Source organism: Panthera pardus, unplaced genomic scaffold (genome assembly GCF_024362965.1).
Source record: "Panthera pardus isolate Hobbes unplaced genomic scaffold, ASM2436296v1 HiC_scaffold_15, whole genome shotgun sequence".
NCBI lineage: Eukaryota > Metazoa > Chordata > Mammalia > Carnivora > Felidae > Panthera > Panthera pardus.
In genome coordinates this window covers 38,527,961-38,549,737 of record NW_026526710.1, presented here as the reverse complement: position 1 = coordinate 38,549,737, position 21,777 = coordinate 38,527,961, and the positions used below count along the sequence as shown (strand labels likewise).

Genomic DNA, 21,777 nt, shown 5'->3' with positions numbered 1-21,777 from the left:
TTATTTATTTTTGAGACAGAGAGAGACAGAGCATGAACGGGGGAGGGTCAGAGAGAGAGGGAGACACAGAATCTGAAGCAGGCTCCAGGCTCTGAGCTATCAGCACAGAGCCCGATGTGGGGCTCGAACTCACGGACTGTGAGATCATGACCTGAGCCGAAGTCGGATGCTCAACTGACTGAGCCACCCAGGTGCCCCTCTTAATATATACTTTAAGGATCACCTCAAATATCCACAATGCAGGGTACTTGGGTGGCTCAGTCAGTTAAGTGTCCAACTTTGGCTCAGGTCATGATCTGACAGCTTGTGGGTTTGAGCCCTGCTTCGGGCTCTGCACTGACAGCTCAGAGCCTGGAGCTGCTTCAGATTCTGTGTCTCCCTCTCTCTCTGCCCCTCCCCTGCTCATGCTCAGTCTCTCTCTCTCAAAAATAAATAAACGTTAAAAAAAAAAAATCCACAACGCTGTTGAACATATTAGCCACAATTACACAATAGAATTTTGTTTTATTTCACTTAAATATTTATTTATTTATTCTGAGGTTGGGGAGGGGCAGAGAGAGAGAGAGACAGAGAGAGAGAGAGAATCCCAAGCAGCCTCCACACTCAGCACAGAGTCTGACTCAAGGCTCGATCTCATGACCTGAGCTGAGATCAAGAGTCAGAGGCTTAACTGACTGAGCCACCCAGGCGCTGCTACACAATAGAATTTTAAAGTTGGAAAGGAACTTTAATGTCATATGATTTCACCCTGTTATAGGTGAGGACTTTTATATTTAAAAAAAAAACATACAGAATCCATCTATCTTCTGGTAAAAGACAGCTAGTCAGGGGTTACAATCAGATTAACCATATAGGGAAGTAAAATATATAGGCCCCACATATATTTCTAGTAGCTTTGCGAGATTGGTTTTAAATTCCACTTATATTTATCAGTGCCACTTATGTATTGTCTTAGCTACTCGTACTTTTTCATGTGTCCAATGGAAAGCAATATAATACTCACAGTTCTCCGAGAAACAACAAAATTCCAAAGAATACCTAAAAATGGTAATAAAAAAGGACAAGCAGAGTTTAGGAAATTTATTTTAGGGCAACTGCCAGATTTATTTTAAGCCCTCTGCTTAAAAATAAATTTAATTCACATGACCAGCTTAAAATACTGGATGAAGCCAAGAAGTCACTGCAAAAGCATTTAATAAAATACCTGAATTTTGTTTAGTTGTCCTTTGTTATGATTTTTGTGAAGACTTACTTCCTATCTTGATTTGTACAATGGCTTTATATCTAAATATTTCTTGTATGTAATAAAGTGAAAATAGACATTTTTCAAACAATGTAACATTTTCCTAACCTCTGACTCACTGCAGAAAGTTAGTGGGCCGTTCCGATGCTGTACAATGTTTTTTTTATATAGAAAGACAATAGGTTCATCTGTAGTATTTACCAGCGTGTGGTAAAATACCCACATTTTCTATTTCTAGCAATCTTTAATTTGACCTATGGGCAAAACTAAAGATTAGAAATAAATTAAAGTACATTTCCCACTGACAGCAGTGCAGAACATTACTTTGCAGATTGAGTAACAAGTACCCTCTCACACCACAGTCAATGAAGCAATTGATTTAAGAGGAAATGCCCATAATTTTCATATTCTACAAGGGTTCTGGTAAAATCACAATTTTAAATTTCACTGAACGCTTTGAAATTGAAAGGCAGGATCACACATCAAAAGAGAAATACAATGGGAATGATAATGGTGTGGGAGAACTAGTATGAATAGTTAAGTTATACTAACTTAACTAATTAAATAAATTAATTAAATTAAATTAAATACTAATTTAAGTTAGTATGAATAACTTAAAAACATTGATTTTTTTTCTATGAGATTTTTTAAAAAATAAAGTGAACTTGGCTTCTCTGAACTATATCATCCAGAGTTAATATTTTGGTGCTCCCCTGACACACACAGTCGGCTTATGGGACTGCTTCGTAATTTTCCCATGGAATCGCACACGGTTTAAACCTTATGGTGTTCACGAAGGGCGGGGACGATACGGGCAACACTACTCCGCTGGTGCCCAAATGCTGCTGCCTGGTGGCGAAAAGGCATCTTGCCTTAAAAAAGAGCCTATTTGCAAAATGACAATAACAAGCACACTTTCTTTCTTGTCAGAAAGCCCCGGACCGCTGTTGCAGCCCACAGGAAGCAGAAGTGAGGCAGCTGCCAGGACGCGACCAAAGGCAGCAAGAGCTCCGCTGCAACCCCGCCGGCTCACCCTCCTCCGGCTCCGACCTCCTCTACCGGTCCAAAGCTTTGCTGGGCTCCTCAGAGCCTGCCGGGGCGAAGGCGGGGCCGGCCGCCGCACCCAGTCCGCTCCTCCCAGCCCGCCTGAGAGGCCTCGGGCGCGCCCCTCCTTCCGCCCCGCCCGGCCCTGCCCGGCCCGGCGGAGACGCCGGCGTGCGCGCGCGCGCGCGCGGCGCCGAGCCGATTCTCCTTCCGAGCGTCCGCGCCCCGCATGCGCACTCCGCGCCGGCGGTCTCCGTTTGTTTGAACAGGAAGGCGGACATATTAGTCCCTCACGGCCCCCCTCGCCCCACCCCCCCCCAGGCATTCGCCACCGCGACTCGCCCTCTCCGGAGCGGGGGACGCAGCCCCTCCCAGAATCTCCCCCATCAAGCAGCGCCGGGACCCGACTCTCGTCTTCCTCACCGCGAGCTCTCTAGCCTTCCTCTCCTAAGTCTCCATCGGGCACCGACCTCGCCCTGCCCCGCCGGACACCGCGGTAGCAGCCCCAGCAGCGACGGACAAAATGGGAGAGTGAGGCTATCCCGTGGGGACCACCTCTTGGCTGAGTCGGTACGGTGCGTCGGGGCCGCGCCAAGTAAAGCCGGGGATGCGGGGCTAGACCGCCTACAGCACTTCAGAGTGGAGCGGGCCGGGCCCGTGGCCCAAGCGGCGGCGGCAGCTGGCACAGCTCCGCACCCGCCCTTCGTTTTCGCCTTTCCTCTTCTCCCTCCCCTGCTGCCCAAAGGAGTCTCCACCCTGCTTCTCTTTCTCTCTCCCCTCCGACCCATCTCGGGACGGGGAACCCTCCATGGCGAAGGCGGCTGGGGCCCGCTAAGCTGAAGCACCTCGCCGGAGCGACAAGGCTGGTGGCGACGGCGCTGTCGGCTGTCGTGAGGGGCTGCCGGGTGGGATGCGACTTTGGGCGTCGGAGCGGCTGTGGGTCGCCGTTGCCCCCGGCCCGGGGTCTGGACAGCGGAGATCCCCTCAGTGAGGGGAAGGAGAGGGAACCGGGCGCACCTGGTGACCCTGAGGTTCCGGCTCCTCCGCCCCGCGGCTGCGAACCCACCGCTGGAGGAAGTTGGTTGAAATTGCTTTCCGCTGCTGGTGCTGCTGGTACGAAGGTATTGTCACAGTAGCAGCAACATGTCGACTGGGGACAGTTTTGAGACTCGGTTTGAAAAAATCGACAACCTGCTGCGGGATCCCAAATCGGAAGTGAATTCGGATTGTTTGCTGGTGAGTAGCACTGTTGTCTTTTGCTTGTCTGGGGTTCTGTATATATTTGCCTTCCTCTTGCATTCAGTCTAGTTATTTGCAAAAGAAAGTTTCAGGTGTGCATAATCTTGGAAAACATCAAAATCTGCCGTTTTTCCTGAAGAGCCTTTGGAGCACTACTAAAATCTCCTCCCGTGTCCTTATTTATCATCGGACTGGCTCTGTGCTAACTACTCTCTGAACTCTTAGGTCTGACTCAGTTCATCATTATCCAAAAGATACTTATAAACCTCTATTTCAGGCATCACATAAAAAGTTACCACATCAGTTATTGCGTATATAGTTTGTTGAATGATGATCTTAGTAGTATTAATCTTTTTGATCGGTTTGACAGTAATGCTGGAAAGACTACTTTCCACTTAGAGCGATTTAGCTCCTTAAGGGTTTAGTTTTTAGACTTGAAAGTGACAATGGAGAATCGATATTGAGGAAGTGATTTTTGAGCCAAAATGTCATAGGTGACTTGAATCTGGAGGAACTTTTTGATGGACTATTAAGTCTAAAAACCTAAGGTAACTGATGATAGGTCATCACAATATTAACTCTTTTACAGTATTGTTTATTACAAAAGTATCGCACAGATATTATAACTGCCTTTTTTGATGGTGGTGTGCTTAACCACTGTCACTTTTAAAACATTCTAAATAAGTTTTTATGAAATAAAAGGCAAAATTTTAAAGATTTCTCAGTAGTTGATAACATAGTTATCTGTAGGTAGAGTTTTTAAGTTTTGTCTATTTTCCCTGATACTAATAGTTGCAAACTCTGCAAGCGAATTTCTTCTTTTACTTTGCTGAACAACTAAAAGTTATTTATGATTCTACTTTAGTCCAAACAAAAACACATAATCTCTAAAGTTTCAGGGAGTATATCTATATGGATAGTTATTTACAGCCTCCTCAGAGAATTAATGTTAGATATGTACAATATTTGGGATTAAGATTAGCTGAACAAAATAATGCCATTCAGAGAAATCATATTTAAAAATCTCATGAATCAGGAAAATTATGTAGATCATTTAATATTAACATGCATTTTAGTTACTCTAAATACCTGTGCAGATTTTTAAACGTGTCCTGTTTTACAAGAAAGTTTCTCCCCAAAGTTTTCAGAATTACTCTAAGCATCCTTGACTGTGAAATGAAAGTCTTGTGGTTTATGTTTTTGAAATGTCTCACCTACGTTATGGATGCTCTTCATATTGAGAAACAGGATGGTGGATACTTAATACAGTTTAAAACATTTTATTGAATGAGAGAAGTGGAAGAAATTAGAACAACACATCTTTCTACTAGGAGTATCTGTCTCTTTTAAGAAGTCCAAATTTTCTTTTAATATTTTACCCAATTTCCATGTATCTTTGATTCTATTTTGCTTTTTGGTCTCATTCCATGAAACAGTAGTATAGGGAGGGCTTAGTAGCTTTTTTTGTTGTTGTTAAGTTGTCTTATACCCTCTTGCCTCAGTTTCATTTAGGGGAACCTCACAGATTTATTGAAATGTGGGAAGATACAAAGAAGTAGAGGTCATGGATTCTTTACTTGAAAATTCAATCTATTTAGGAAAACCAAGACCTAAACTCACATACATATACAGAAACAAAACAGAACACTTTAAAATTTGAAAAAAATGTGTGATGGATTTCAAATAATTGGTACAGGTAATACAAGCTCTTGGTTATTGAAAGGAAGAAATCACTGTGTGTTGAGAGGGCCAGAGTATGCTTTATGATGAGTGGATAGGATTTAGGTGGAGGGCATTCAGAGAGGGAGTAGAGGATAACATGAATAGAGGGTGGGGATGAATTGGCTATGAGATGTTTAGGGGAACCGAAGATAAAGTTGGAAATAACAGATTGGGGTTAGAGTGTGGAGGATTTTATTGCTAGGCTACAAGAGTTTAGATTTTCTTCAGTATGTTGTGGCTATTAAAATATTTGTAAATGAGACTGTTCCAGGATGAATGAAGATGAATCTGTTAGTTATATGCAGGATGCAGTGTGTGAAAAAAGACTGGAGATGGGTTGAGATTGGGGGGCTTCTTAAATTAATAGTACAGAAATTATTGAAGCCCCAAATTGAGGAATTAAAATGGGAAAGGAAGAATTAATGGAACTTGATTGATTAGCAGGGTTGGAGAGAAGAGGGAACCAGAGCTAGAGAAGGTAGAGGATTCTAAAAATTTTGAAGGTAGGTTATAGGGAGACTGGTGAAAACAAAGTTGGGTTTGGATATCTCTTGGGAAGAATAGGCAGTAGATAAGTTCAATTTCAGACTTGTGTTTTAGAGTATAGTGGGCTAACCACAAAGAAATGATCTGAAGACTATTGGAGATAGGAAACTGAGCTCATAATTAAAGATAACAATTTGGAAATCATTTGTGCAGAGATGCAAGTTGAAATTGATATAATGATTAAGGGTAAAAGATGAAAGTTGAAAAAAGAGGAAGAGTCAAGAAAGTAGGCAATCAAGGCCTTTTCAGACTTAGGACAGCCTGGTATCTTGGAGCCCAAGACTTGTAAAATAACATTTTGAAAAAGAAAATAGTCAATGGACAGATTTTTTTCCCCTCCTGTAGTCTTACAATCTTGGCCCTTTTTTCTATTTGGTTTCATAATTGTTCATCGATAGTTACTGAAATTTTATTACCGTATTAATCTGAAGTCGGTAAAGATTGAATTTTTCTTTGGAGACAGATCCTTTTTCCAGTTTTGTAGTATCTAGCCTGATTTTTTTTTTTTTTTTTTTTTTTGGCATGGTATTTTATGTTTATCATTAAGTATTCATTCATTCATTCTACCATTCAGAATGACTTCTCAGGTAACTTCACCTTTTTTCAGTGAGTCTGTTCTTAACTCTTCTTCCCTGTCTGGACTTTGGATGTCTCTTGTATTGTAGGGAGGAAAGCCCTTTTAAACTAATTGCTTTTCTCTATTATTTTGGCCTTTGTTGATTTATTTAAGTGGTATTTATTGAGTATGTATTGTGTGCCATTTGCGGCACTCATGTTCTAGGGTTTGTTTTTTTTTTTTTGTAATATCAAAAAATAAAGTTACTGAATTATGTTTGTTCTGCACTTACTTGAATAGGTCCATTCTTCACAAAGTTCCCAAAACTTTTGGTTTCAAAAGAGTTTGCTGGCAGATCTCTTTTAAACCATCTTACAAAACAGCTTTTTTTGTTGAGGTCTTAATGATGAATATTAGTAGTTATAAAATAATGTAGCTGGAAAATGCCCTGTTAAGTGGCTATCCAACCTTTTCTTGAACACATATAATTTAAGAACTAGATTAAGTCTGTTTTTCATACTGCAAATATGAATGCTTAAATAGTCTGCAGATCCTAAGATAATATTATGGTAACTATTCACTTATTTTCTAGAGCATCCAAATCACTCAACCTTGGTTTTCTCTAAGTCACATTCTTTCCAGTATCTTAATGGTTCTCTTACTGTCCATGTTAGAGTTTATAATGATTATCACGAGCTGTTTTCCTTTTTCCTGCTTTTTCTTTAAGTTTACAATTATTTTATCCAGGGCTTATTAACAATTTCTTAATGTTTTTGAGTACCTCTATTAAGTCTAAATTTCCAAAGGGGGAAAATGGATATGGTTTGTAAATTAAAAAAGAAAAACAAAGGTAGTTGGGTGGGAGCGTTAGGTATATATTTGTCTTGAAGTGTGACATGCATTTCTTGAAAATACAGCTATCTTGCCTTTAGCATGTTTAGCTTACTGCTTCCGGATGCAATTAAGAGCATAACCATTTTTTCTAGTTTTTGTTTGCTGGTGGAGGTACAGCAGTAGTGGGTAGAATGGAGGGAAGGGAACCAATATTAGTTGAACAGTGCATACTGAGTTCTAACACTGCTGTTCCCTTCCTACATACTTGTTACCACCATTTTTCATTAGTCAGTTTTTCAGAATGTGGGAGGCATACGCAAACAAAGTTTCAGGTGTTCGTTTTTGAGTTTTTCTTTAAATTGTCTTTTCTTTGGCTTCCTAACCTAGTACTACTTTCCTGTCTTTTCATTGCTGACTTCTTTTTCTGTCTTAATCTTTGGTCTTGTAATGCTTATCATTTTCTTCACTGTCTTGGAATTTCATCCATTCTTACAGCTTCAGCCACTGTCATCTCTATGCCCATGAGATCCAAGTCTTTATTTTTCAGTCTTTTTTTTTCTGGTTTTAAATCCTCAGTGTCTGACTGTCCACTATGCACCTATACTTGGATGTCATGAAAATTCCTTATATTCTAAAATAAAATTTCTTCCATACACTTATTGGTCATTGACATCACTACTGTCTTTGTCACTCACCTGGAATTTTTGTTTTGAATTTAAACAATCCTATGCCACATGTTGGATTATTTCAACAGATTTTGGCTAGCGTTCCACAGTCTAGATTATTGCTCTCTAATCTCTCTGTGCATCCTACCAGTTGAATTGATCACATTTGGGGTTATATTAGTGAAATAAAAAGACCTGAGGTCATTAAATCCTTGAGCCTAAAACACTATGTCACTGTTCATAATTTATGAGTTAATGGGTGTTATCAGTGTCAATTGCATATCTGCTTGGTTTGGACGAGACTGTTTTTAAAGTTCATTTATTTATTTCAAGAGGAGGGGCGCAGAGAGAGGGGGGGAGAGAGAATCCCAAATAGGATCTGCATTTTCAGTGCAGAGCCTGACATGGGGCTCACATCACAAACTGTGAGATCATGATTTGAGCCAAGATCGAGTTGGGCCCTTAACCAACTGAGCCATGTAGGTGCCCCTTGACCAGACTGTTTTGATGTTAATATGTCGCAAGAATTAAAAAAAAATAAAAACAAATTACACCATTGAGCGAATCTTTGGGTAGGCTCTTAAACTTGGATTCAAATGTAGGCTCTGCCATGTACTTGCTAGATGATTTCAGGTGAATTATTTTTACCTCCAGAGTTTATTTTATCTTTAGGAAAGTAGGGGGATAATACTACTAGATTGTTGTAAGGGTTAAATAATACAGACTAAACAATTATCAGAGCATATGGCATTTAGTAAGCATTTGTGAATTGGTAACTACTTCATCATGTTTATAGTATTCCTGTTATATGTTACGGCACTTAGGCTAGAAGTTGATATTTATTGTCTTCTGTAAGTACAGAGTAATGCTGGCACCTCAAGCCATACCCATAAATTCATAATCCAGCTGTACTTTACTGAAGTGTCTAAACCAGTTGTAACTGAAAATGGAGATATTTAAATGGGATTCTGTAGAATGGGGAGGGACTTTGGAGACTGTTTATTCATTTAGTCATGACTTATAACATACCTACTTTGTGCCAAGGGTTTATATTTATAAGAAAGGCAGTTTGGAGCTAGTTTATGGAGATTGAGTTCTTATCTTGTCCTCTTTCTGTGTCTGTTATACTTTCAGTATGTGCTCTGTAAATAGGCCCTCTTGCACTACAAGTAACCCTGTGGGTGTATAGAGAGGTGGCTCAGAGTAACAGCTGAGACATGAATTGGACCATTCATTAATCTCTTGAGTCAGAAATGTTTTTAATCCAGAAGAAGGAACCACATAAAAAATTTTTGTAATGAACAAAGAGTAAATTCTCAGTTTTAGTTTTTGCATAACTTTTCAGTTTAGTTTTAGTTCATAATTGTAAGTTTTGTTACTGTGTGTATATGGTAAAAACTATAGAGATTGTTTTCACGTATGACAGAAAACCCCACGTCAGGAAATATACACATGGAGTTCTGTCGCTGAAGATAGTCAAGTAGCTCTACTTCCCCATTCCCATCCTCACTGAAAAAGAGGTACATCCATTTAGTTTAACTATAGAGCATAGCTGATGGATACCACACTCGTGTATGTACAAGAAGATGAACAGATAGTGTTGCATTTCACAATGGAAAATGTTTTATATTGAAAAAAAACCCTCTGGACTGAAAATTCAGAGCATTGTCATAAACTTGTTTTGCTCTTAATTCTCTGTGTGACCAAGTAAATCTTTTTTCTTATCTAGGTTTCAGTTTCCCCATTTGTAGAATGAAGAGTTGGGCCATATAGTTGCTGATACCCACTGTGTCTCTAAAACTTCTGAGTCTTTGTTTATTATACTTCTATAAAAACCTTAAAAAGTTGTGTCATTGATTCATTATTTAAGAGATAGAATTTAAAAGTTAAATGGTGTTAGGGTAGAAATATAAGAATAGTAATTATCTTTGGTAAGTGCTATTTTTGCAACAAGTTTTATATAGCCATAGAAGATCATCCTAAAGTGTTAATTGTTATATTTGGCACTTTTTTATTTTTGCATTTGTGACTTGTGTTCATAACTTTATAGAGGTTTGTACTTTTTGAACAAAGAAGGTGGTAATTGAGTTACTTATTTGCATATCCATTAAATTGTATACATGTAGTTTATTTCTCTAATATACCTGCCTTCCCTGTTTGGGATTGTGAAATACAGAAGTACATTTTCACTGTAGTTTCTAAAGAGTTAGTGGGGTGTTAGATGTTCAAATTAATGTTCAAAATTGATGTCTCAGAGAAGTGAGAAGTTGTCTTATACTTTTTTAAATTTGTGTCTTATTTTAGAAGGTTTGCTAACCTGTGTCCCTTCTTTTTTTTTTTTTTTTTTTTTCAACGTTTTTTATTTATTTTTGGGACAGAGAGAGACAGAGCATGAACGGGGGAGGGGCAGAGACAGAGGGAGACACAGAATCGGAAACAGGCTCCAGGCTCCGAGCCATCAGCCCAGAGCCTGACGCGGGGCTCGAACTCACGGACCGCGAGATCGTGACCTGGCTGAAGTCGGACGCTTAACCGACTGCGCCACCCAGGCGCCCCATCCTGTGTCCCTTCTTTATTACTATGTTTGTTTATTTTTAAATTTTGTTTATTTATTTATTGAGAGGACGAGTGAGGGAGAGTGGCAGGGAGGGAGGGAGGGAGAGAGAGAGAGAAAGAAGGGGAGAGAGAGAGAGAGGGAGAGAAAGAGAGAATCTTAAGCAGGCTCCATGTAAAGTGTAGAGCCCAGTGCAGGTCTTGATCCCATGACCCTGGGATCGTGACCTGAGCCAAAATCAAGAGTCAGACAGTCCACCGACTAAGCCACCCGGGCGCCCCTATTTATGTTTATTTTATTTTTATTTTACTGTTATTCTCATACTTTATAGTCTTTACTCCATGCTCCTATATCGACTTTTGGAAAGAAATTGACATTTTATCTCAGAGGAATTCATTTTGAAATAGTGCTCCTGAGTTTTAAGTCTTCCCTTTTCTCTGCTGTTATTCATTCATTCAGCAAATGTTTATATGGTGTACTGTGTACTAGGCACTCAGATGGGGACACCATGGTGAGTTCAAACAGGGATCCTGCTTTCATAGAACTGGTAGTCTCAGGGAAAGGGTAAATTTTGAGCAGATAGGAGTGGGGTAAGGCTTAAAGGGGAGGTAAGAGGTATGATCACACCTTTCCTTTAAGGCTTGGGATATATTTAAAGACTTGTGGTAAAGTAGTCTACATGTATAATTCTCAGATATGTGTCTGTAGATTGTCTGTATCAGATTCGCTCGAGAACTTGTTAAAAATGGAATCTGGGCCCATGCCCAGACAAACAAAATCAGAATTTTTTGGGATGAGTCCTAGGATCCTGCATGGGTTGTGGATTCTTAGACATATTCAAGTTTGGAAACTATCGTTATGGTGGAAAGAACATTTATTTTTGTTTTATTTGGTAATTTTGTAAATGAAAAATTTTAACATACACAGAAGTAGGGAAAATAGTATAGTGAACTCCCATTACCCAGATTCTCAGTTTTCAAAATTTTATCATACTTGCTTCAACAATCACCCTTTTACTTGCCAAAATACTTTTTTTCTTGCCAAAATATTTTAAATTCCAGATTCTAGATACTAATCATTTCATTCACCCCTACATACTTTAGTAAGTATCTCTAAAAAAACAAAGAATGTTTTCTTCATTGCCACCATGGCCATTATCATGTCTAACAAAATTAAAAGCTTCTTGGTACCATTGATTCCCAGTTTTATTCATATTTATCTGGTCATATAAAACAATGTGCTTTTTGCAGTCGCTTTATTAGAATCTGGATCCAAAGCCCACATGTTGCTTTTGTTGGTTAGGTCTTTCAAGTCTCTTTATTGTGTGGTTCAGTCTTTTCCCCCTCTGTCTTGTCTACCCCTCACCCCCACATTGTCTTGCTGAAAAAAACTGGGTCATTGGTACCGTACAGTGTTTAACATTCTGGATTTCTGTTGTTTTCTTGTAATGTGATTTAATTTGCTCCTGCATCTTCCATATTTCCTGTAAATTGGTAGTTAGATCTAAAGGCTTGATTTTAATTATTACAAATTTTTAGTCAAGAGTATTTCATAAATTATGTTTTCTTTTTTATTGTTAAAGTTTATTTTGAGAGAGCGAGTATGGGACAGAGGTAAGAGAGAGAGGGAGAGAGAGAATCCCAAGCGGGCTCCACGCTGTCAGTGCAGAGCCTGATGTGGGGCTCGAACTCACCGTGAGATCATGACCAGAGCCAAAGTCGGACCCTTAACTGACTGAACCACCCAGGCGCCCCATAGATTGTGTTTTCTTTTGCTTCACATCAAGAGGCATATAATACCTGGTTGACCCACCCTTAGTGATGCTAAGGTTGATTAATGTGTTCAGGTGGTAATAGCCTATAATAATTTCCTTTGTAAAATCCTTCATTATCCTTTTACCTAATGGTTCCATCCATTTGTGGTCTTCATTGAGTCAATTATTTCACTAAAGATAGCAAAATAATGACTTTCTAATTCTATCATTTCTTTTACATTTATTAGCTATAATTCTTCTGTTAAGAGAACTTATGTATTTCTTTCTTTTTTTAATTTTATAATTTACATCCAAATTAGTTAGCATATAGTGCAACAATGATTTCAGGAGTAGATTCCTTAATCCCCCTTACCCATTTAGCCCATCCCCCTTCTCATAACCTCTCCAGTAACCCTCTGTTTGTTCCTGTTAAGAGAACTTATGAATTTAAGAACTTTCACTCATCATCTATCGGGCTATTTGCATACCATGAAATATCTGACAGGGGCTGTGATTTCAAATAGAGAGAAGCATGTTGATCTGGCAGTGAGAGAACCAGGAGAATACATCCCCTGCCTTTATCGACCTCCTACCTTATAGTCTCCTACTGTGGTCTCCCATTGCCTGAAAAGCTAGTATGCAAAAGAACTCATTGAACCAGTCTCTAAGGGTCAGTAAACAAGATATTACCCAGTCAGCATCCCTCCCTCCATACATCCATCCATCCATTCCTCCCTCTGTTTTGTTTTTTATTTTTAGGATCATTATGGAAGACATTAAAAAAATTTAGTGTGTTTCAGTCGATTTTTGTCATCCTTATTTGATGCTCAGTTTGTCCTTTGACTAATGGGAGTCTCTACATTGGTTCCCATCTGATTTGTATATGACTCTAGTACTCTTTGGTAGAGCTTCCTTGTTTTTTGTATAATAAGATGCCCAGGCTCATATTGTACATTTCTTACCCCAGACTTGGAAGTCAGCCATTACTTTTCCTTTTAGTGGGGAATGATACTTTGAGACCACAATCTGGATTATAGGAGTATTCACTGCTACTGGGTTGAAATTGCTTCTTGTTCTTGTTTAATGAATAGAACTATGAAATATTATTTTTGAAAAGAAGAAAACATTCTTTATACTGATAATTCCAATCTCAGTTTATCATCACTTTGAGTTTGTATTTCTTTTACATGAAAAATCTTTCTAACAATACTAACAGAATTACACATTTGTTTGATTTCTAAGAATGTGGGTATGATATAGTGAAAGAAAAACTGAGCTGAATGCGGTGGGGTTGGGGGAACTGATGCCTTAAGTTGTATTCATCTAATTGACTCTGTACATTATATATTGAAAAGTTGTATTGGCCTCGGACAGATAATACCCAGTCCCTGAACTTTAGTTTTCTTTAGGAGTATAATACAAAATTTACTAATTGAAACCCTGTCCAGATTAATTTGTCTTTAGATACAAGTTTATTTAAATTTCCAATGTTATTAAGAAATTCTGTTTTAGATACACATTTCTATTTCTTCTTTCATTGATTGCTTAAATTTCACTGTTCCTTTAGCAGTGGGACAAAGAAAATGTTTCTCTAATTTTTATCATCCACTCTGAAAGTGTTTACTTATCTCAACCTAATTGCATTTCCTCTGCTTATTTCTAGTAATCTGTAATCATAGAGGCAGTATAGCCTAATGGTTAAGAGCATGCTCTGGAGTCAGACTGTCTGATTTTGAATCCTACTCAGGTCAGCCATTTATTAGCCTTGTGACTTGCGGTAAAGTTTTTTTTTTTTTTTTTTTTTTTTTAATTTGAGCATAGTAGACACAATTTTATATTAGTTTCAAGTGTACAACTTAGTGATTGTTGGGTAAAGTTCTTGACTTTTTTAAACCTCAAACACATCATCCTCAAATAAGATTAATCATAAACTCTTACAGGGCTGTTAAGAGTATTAAATCTGATAATGCATGTAACATGCTTTGCATAGTTCCCAGCATTTAGTAGATGTTAGCTATCATTATCATCATCATCATTGTCATCATTGTAAATCTTTATAATTTGTCCTGGGAAAGAAGACTTTTGTGCTGACCAAGTGTATTATTATCCACCTCCCTATACCACAGGCCAGCTTTTTATTTAGTTTTGTGATCTTGGACAAGTATCTAACTTTCTTATATTAAATCTGCAAAATGAAAATCATGATAATATTTACTTCATAGGTTTTACTTATGAGGATTAAATGAAATAATTTATATCCAGGTGTTAATAGTTACTTTTTTCTTTACCTTTATATTATAGATTTGATGACGTTTCCACTGTAGTTAGAAATACTGCTTATAAACTTGGGAGAACAGTAGAATGGGGTTCTTCATTTGAGATATTTTTTGAGTCTTATCTTTGCTTTCTGTTATTGCTGCCCTACCCAAGTCCAGACTTTTAACCCAACATTCTTGTATTAGTGGGACATCCTAGCAGTTTATCTATATAGTCCATACTATATCTTTCATTTGCTTAACTTTAGTGCTTTTTGTCATGTGGTCTTAGCTTACCTATTTAGCTTACCTTACTTCCTGTTATTCTCCAAAATAGTCTGGTCCAGGTGGATTTTTTTTTTTTTTTTATTTTTTTTTTTTTTAACGTTTATTTATTTTTGAGACAGAGAGAGACAGAGCATGAACAGGGGAGGGGCAGAGAGAGAGGGAGACACAGAATCTGAAACAGGCTCCAGGCTCTGAGCTGTCAGCACAGAGCCCGACGCGGGGCTTGAACTCACGGACCGTGAGATCATGACCTGAGCCGAAGTCGGACGCTTAACCGACCAAGCCACCCAGGCGCCCCCGGATTTTTTCACTTTCTACTTTCTACTGCTTTTCCCAACGTTTGTTCTCACAGTTCCAGGCCATATCTTTCCTCTATATTCTCTTCACCAATTTCCTTTCTCATCTTTATTGCCTAACATAAGTCATAACTATGTTATAATGTAGTTTTCTTTTTTGAACTCTTACAGTATTTGTAACTGTCTCATGTAGTTTATTTATTTTTCATTTTAGAGAGAGCATGAGTGGGGCCGAGGGACTAAGGGAGAGAGAATCTTAAGCAGGTGGGGCTCAATCTCTACAACTGTGAGATCATGACCTGAGCTATAATCAAGAGTTGGATACTTAATCAGCTGAGCCACCCAGGCACCCCTGTCTTGTAGTTGATCACAGCTATCTTATATGAGTCTGCCTTGAGTGTTGTTCTTACCTCTGTAATCAGAATTTCAGGGCTAATCAGGGCTCAGTATAATTCTGGGCATTATTATTTAATTAATACTTGTTGATTTTTGTGAATGATTATCCCCTCATCCCTGTATTCCTGTTCTTTCCCTCTGAATTAGTTAGGGCTCTGACAGTTATACACGATAGAACTCAACTTGAATTTTCCTAGGCAAGAAGAATTTATAGATTCAGGGAAACCTGATCTCAAAAGATTCAGTTGAGCTTCATGAAGTAAGAACTAGAACTTGGGCCTCAAATGCAATCATGGCTCTCTCCCTTTACTTTCTTATTCTTTCTTTGTGTTGTCATTCTCTCTGATTGTGTTAGTCACTTGTGGAAAATATGGCTGCCCAGAGCACTGGAGCTTTATATCTAACAGCTTCAGCTTTAACCACTGACTTCAGATCTTTAAATCTCAAATCCAGACAGCTCTGAAGCAAGAGATTCATTAGTTTGGTTTGGGTCAGGGCCTATCCCTAGACTAACTATTTGTGATAAAGAGGGTAGGATCACTTGAGAACTATGAGAATGGGGAAGTAGTTTCCAGAAAAATGAGGGCAGTGGGACAGGGCAAACAATAAGAGATGTCTATTATACCATCCCTTCTCCCTTTCTTCTTTTCTGTGACCTTGGATCAGTCACTTAAACTCTTTACAACAGCCATTTCTTCAAACTATACAATGGAGTTAATGGAGTTAATAATAATTTACTTCAGGGGCTCCTGTGTGGCTCAGTCAGTTAAGCGTCTGACTTTGGCTCAGGTCATGATCTCACAGTTTGGGGATTTGAGCCCTGCATCAGGCTCTGCGCTGACACTCAGACCCTGAGCCTTCTTCGGATTCTGTGTCTCCTTCTCTCTCTGCCCCTCCCCTGCTCATTCTCTGTCTCTCAAAAATAAATATTAAAAAATAATTTACTTCATAAGGTAGTGGTGGGTATTAAATGTGATGATCTATAGAGTTTGAAATCTCATGAAAACAATGCTGTAAGCTGATGATAAATGACTGCCCCTTGGTCCCTTTTACCTTCATTCCCTGTGCTTATCTGGCCCAAAGTTTTTTGCCTGTAGGAGCTTGTCTTGCCACTCCAGGTTGTTAACTGGCTTTTTGGCATTACCCTAGTCAACTCTGTGCCCGTAGTTTCTACCATCTTTCTGAGTCGAAGGAAGAAGTTATTAGTGTCAGATAGGTTTTCTTGGATAGTTTTAGAGTAAGTTATTTATTATAACTAAATGAATTATAATCTAAATAAAAGCAGTGGGCTTATTTTGTAATGGTAGCATTGAAATTCAGCCCCTGCCCCTTTCTTTCTTCTTATAATTGTTTCAGAGTACTACTGGATTTTGTGAATTGAAGGTAAAGGGCCTATAGAGATTTCTACTCCTTTTTTTCTGTATTAACCAGGAATCTTTTGATTCAAGTCAAATTAGGTTAAGCAATGAAGGACATTTATTGCCTCTGAATACTTCATAGGTAGATTCTAGCTTCAGGAATGTCTCTTTTTCAGGACTCAAATGATGTGATTGGGTGCTGGTTTTTCAGATCTGCTTCTTTAGTATGGTTTTTCTCCTGAGGTAGATAATTTATTTTGATTGTAGGATGATTGCCAGTAGCTTCCATCTCTATTTGTTCAGATGCAGTGGGAAGCAAAAATCTTTTCTTCTGCCCTTCAAATAGAGTTTCTAACTGATTTAGCCAACTCAGATTATGTGCCCATATATGAACCAATCACAATAGTCAGAAGAATAGTATCATCATAAGCTTAGGCTTTCATCATGTACTCCAGTCTCAGTTTGGGGGGTAAGACACCTTATATCAAGATATATTAGAGTTGCACGAGGGAGGGGTAGAAATTGGAGGTCAGTTATCATGAGAAAGGGCAATGACATGCTGGGCAGTCCCAAATAGTCTCTACTACATTAGGTAGAGATTCCTCATCAGAAGAATCCCAAGTAATGATAGTTTATTCTTTAGATTTTTTGGAAATGAATTTTTTACTGAATTGTTAAGTTATCTGACACTAGACTTAAAATAAGTATTGCCAACTAGTTGCCAAAGACTGACAGCCTAAGACTACAACTGGGATAACATCTGATCCTTTGATGGAAGGATGCCTGTAAGGTGCTTTGCCTTTAATGTTAAATCTTTTTTTAATGTTTATTTATTTTTGAAGGAGAAAGAGATAGAGCATGAGCGTGGCAGGGGCAGAGAGAGAGGGAGGTACAGAATCCAAAACACAGAGCCTGATGCGGGACTCGGACCCACGAGTTGTGAGATCATGACCTGAGCCAAAGTCAGAAGCTTAACCGACTGAGCCACCCAGGCACCCCTAATGTTAAATCTTTGGGTGACATACTGAAAATTTTCCAAATTCCTGTTCATGGATCAGCCACATCAAAACCAAATACAGATTCTTGCAGGCTTCACCACAGCCCTGCCATATGAGAATTGGAGTTGGGAGATATAAGTATGCTGAAATTTGTGTTCTTGACAGGGCCTAGGTGATTGCATAGCCAGATTTGGGAAGAACTGAATAGTTGCCAAGTAGCCAGACATTATGTCTCCTGCATATATCTCATTTGGGTATCTACTGTGAGGAAAACAAAAATAAACCAAAGTAGGATTAGATAGAAACAGTTGCCTCCCATTTAAGAAATTATTTTCTCTTTTTTAAAATAAGGTTTAAGAAAAAACAGGTTATATGAAGGAGAATGAGCATTTTCTGAAAAAGTTGGTTTTGTTTGATCTGTTTTGGGAGGGGGGGGGAAGAGAATGAAATTCGATAACGAATCCAAATGAAGTGTTACCCTCAATCATCATGGTAACTCCCTAGTACCTTGTCCCTTTGCCAGAAGGAAAGGACCTGCATTTTCTTAGGAACTTACGAAGAAATTGTTAGTTGTGAATAGGCTGTAAAAGAATAGTTTACTATACTTAAAAAACAGATTTTGTGGGGGGTGCCTCAGTGGCTCAGTCAGTTAAGTGACCGACTCTTGATTTTGACTCAGGCCATCATCTCACCGTTTGTGATTTCAAGCCCCTTTGTTGGGTCCTGTGCTGTGTTTTTAAGCTGTATCTATTCTAGGGGGTAACATAGTGGCTTGGATAAAGATATAGGTGGGTTCTTTTTCCCCCCTGACACATGAATTTTGGATGAGGGACCAAAAGCCAGTAATAATCATTTTTATAAGACTTTGCACATTCAGAGGCACCTGGATGGCTCAGTCGGTTGGGCGTCCGACTCTTGATTTTGACTCAGGTCATGACCTCGTGGTTTGTGGGTTTGAGCCCCACGTTGGGCTCTGCACTCACAGCACAGAGCCTGCTTAGGATTCTCTCTCCCTGTCTCTGTGCCTCTCTCTCTGTCTCTCAAATAAACATTAAAAACAAAAATTATTCCCACTTTGTAAATGAAATTAAACCTTAGAAGAGGTAAATGCATTTGCTTAACAGCACATAGCCAGTAAATGGCAAACTCCCTGTAGTATAGTGGAAACACCAGAGTTGTAGACACCAATGCCACAAAGAGAAGTGTTTCCATAGCACTTAGGAGGATATGGATATATATATATATATATATATATATATATATATATATATATATGTAGAATACACTAAATGAAAAATATTTAAATTGAAATGTATGGGAATTGGTAAATAATGAAGTGGGAAAGATGAGATATGAAATAGTAGGGAAAAGATCTTAATAAGTATTTACTGACTGGTTTGGAGGGGAAAATAAGTCCTGTAAATTTTATCTTAGAAGCAGTGATCTGTAACTTGACTGGATGAGGGATGGGAGCCAGTTCTTTGACTAAACCTGCACTGTATTACAAGATTCAAATAGCTACCTGCTAAAATATATCTTTGTTGGATTTGACATGCCTGAAAAATGAGTGTTGGTAGGCAGTCTAAGCTGTGAAACATGTTGATCTGAAGTAGAATAAAGTGCATACTTACAGTGGTGTTGATTGATAACACTATTGTGTACATGATTTAACAGTAGACAGTAGTAATGTTTTCCTTAATTGATGTGAAATAATATATGGGATGACTTTGAGAAAATGTTCAAAAAAATTGATATCCCTGTGTTTGGATTACCGTCTTATAATGGAACTGAACATTTTTCAGGGGCTGAGGATGGGATAAGGGAGGTGCAAGAGAACATTTAGGGTGATGGAAGTGTTCTATATCTTGATTGTGATGACAGTGGTGGTGTTTACACACTGTGTTTGCCAAGATTCATAGAACTATAAACCTGAAAAGGATGAATTTTACTTTACATGAATTATACTTCAATAAAACTGACTTTTAAGAAAGGGGAAAAAAAACTTGGTGAACGTATTAACCCGTGACAGAACTGCCATTTACTTGCTATATTCGGTAATATATGGCCTTTAAAATATGAAGGATGTGTGTCTATGTTTGGCTTTACCTGTGTGTATGTGTGTGTCACTGGGGAAGGACCTGTGCTAACTGGACTTTGAAGTATAAAGGTTGGAAAACAACTGATAATATTTGTGACCAATGATAAAATTAGAGCTTTTAGGTGAAAGCTAAAAGAATTTTGGAAAGTTGTATCTGTCACCCTGACCTTGACAACTTCCCAGGGCCTAAAGACTTTTCTTGTGAGGTTGGTGATGACATTGATAAATGTGATTTTTCAATATTATATGATGAAATGTGTCAACATTTGGAAAAACTCATAATGCAGTGAGCCAATATTTTCTAAATGACCAATGCATGATGTTATAAAATCATTTATGAGTTAAAAAGATCTGCTCAAAGTGCAAGATAGACCAATACATTTTAATGTTGCAAAATAAACATAAAAGATTCCAAATTGCAACTGACCTTTAGGAAATACCACTTGTCAAATTTGGTTTTGTAGCAAAGAATTTCCATAATTATCTGAAAATGCTGTAAAAATACTCTTGGGGCGCCTGGCTGGCTCAGTCAGTAGAGCATGACTTGTTCTCAGCGTTGTGAGTCTGAGCCCCACATTTGGTGTAGAGATTACTTAAAAATAAAATCTTTTAAAAAATACTCCTTACTTCTTTAACTCATAGCTATGTGAAGTCAGATTTTCATACTTCTACCAAGACAGTGTATTCCAACAGATTAAATGCAGAATTAGTTGAGAGCTGTCTTGTAGTTAGCCAAAATAAATTTGTAAAAATGTAAAGCAATGAATTTCTTCTTATCAATTAAAAAAGTTTTCATGGGGTGTCTGGGTGGCTCAGTCAGTTAAGCGTCCGACTCTTGATTTTGGCTCAGGTCAGTGATCTCACAGTTCCACGATTTCGAGCCCCACATTGGGCTCTGTGCTAACAGTGCAGAGCCTGCTTGGGATTCTGTCTCCCTCTCTCTCTGCCTGTAGCCCCCCCCCCCCCATCTCAAAAATAAATATAAATAAACTTTAAAAAAATCTTCAAGTTTTAATAAAAAAGTTATTTTTATTAACATGTAATGGATTTAAGAAATCCATTCTGATGATCTTTTAATGTATGTTAAGTGTGCTAAGACTATTCACATTTAATGTAATTATTAATATGTTAGGGTTTTAAGTCTTTCATTTTATTGTTTTGTGCTTCTTTTCCTGTTCTGTGTTCCTGTTTTTTTCCTTCTTGCTTTCTTTTGGGTTATTTATATGTTTTTTTAGGATTCAATTTTACCTTTTGTGTTTTTTATTATATCTTTTGTGTAGTTTTTTTAGTGGCTACTGTTCTAGGGATTTCAATATTCGTACTTAACTTTTCAATCTGCTTGGAGTCAGTATGCTGCCACTTCATATGTAAAGTAAAAACCTTACCACCAGTTGGGCCCATTTATCCTCCTCTTTGTTGTAGTGTCTTACGTTATTGCAGCTATAGACGTTGAAAACCCCAACGGAAAATGTTATGATTTTTGCTTTCAGCTGTTAAACCTTTTAAAGAGCTAAATAGGAGAAGAACAGATGTCTTTCATTTCTCTTACTCTTCTTTCTTGCCTTATGTTCCAAGTTTCCTTCTATCATTTCCCCTCTGTCTAAAGAACTTCCTTTAGGAGTTTGTTTGTTTGTTTTCCCTCCAAGTGTAGCTCTTTTACAGCAGTCAGGTCAGCTGGCTGTGAGTTCTCATATTTTTCTTCCTGTTAGAATATTACTTCATTTTCATTCTTACAGGTTGTTTTCAATGGCTGTAGAATTGACAGTTCTTTTAGCACTTTAAAAATGGTGTTCCACTTCGTTTCAGTTTTCACATAGTTTCAAGTGGGAAATGTAGAGTTACCCAGTTCAGTCTTCCGCTGTAAGTAAGGTGCCATTTTTCTCTGGTAGTTCTCAAAGTATTTTTTTTTTGTCTTTAGTTTTCAGCATGTGT

The 21,777-nt window shown here is 38.3% G+C and overlaps 1 protein-coding gene across 4 annotated transcripts in view; it reads left to right on the top strand.

Annotated features, from left to right (window-relative positions):
• Window positions 1-3,140: 3,140 nt before the first annotated feature.
• ROCK1 (Rho associated coiled-coil containing protein kinase 1) overlaps window positions 3,141-21,777 on the top strand; it is a 160,861-nt gene continuing 142,224 nt past the window's right edge. For 2 of the 4 annotated variants that reach the window (XM_019418336.2, XM_019418334.2), the window contains exon 1: window positions 3,142-3,523. In XM_019418336.2, coding sequence (XP_019273881.1) covers window positions 3,431-3,523 — 93 coding nt within the window. In that variant the 5' untranslated portion in view covers window positions 3,142-3,430. Of the gene's footprint in view, window positions 3,524-21,777 lie in introns of all 4 variants that reach the window. The other 2 variants (XM_019418335.2, XM_053902481.1) reach the window with 2 other exon arrangements.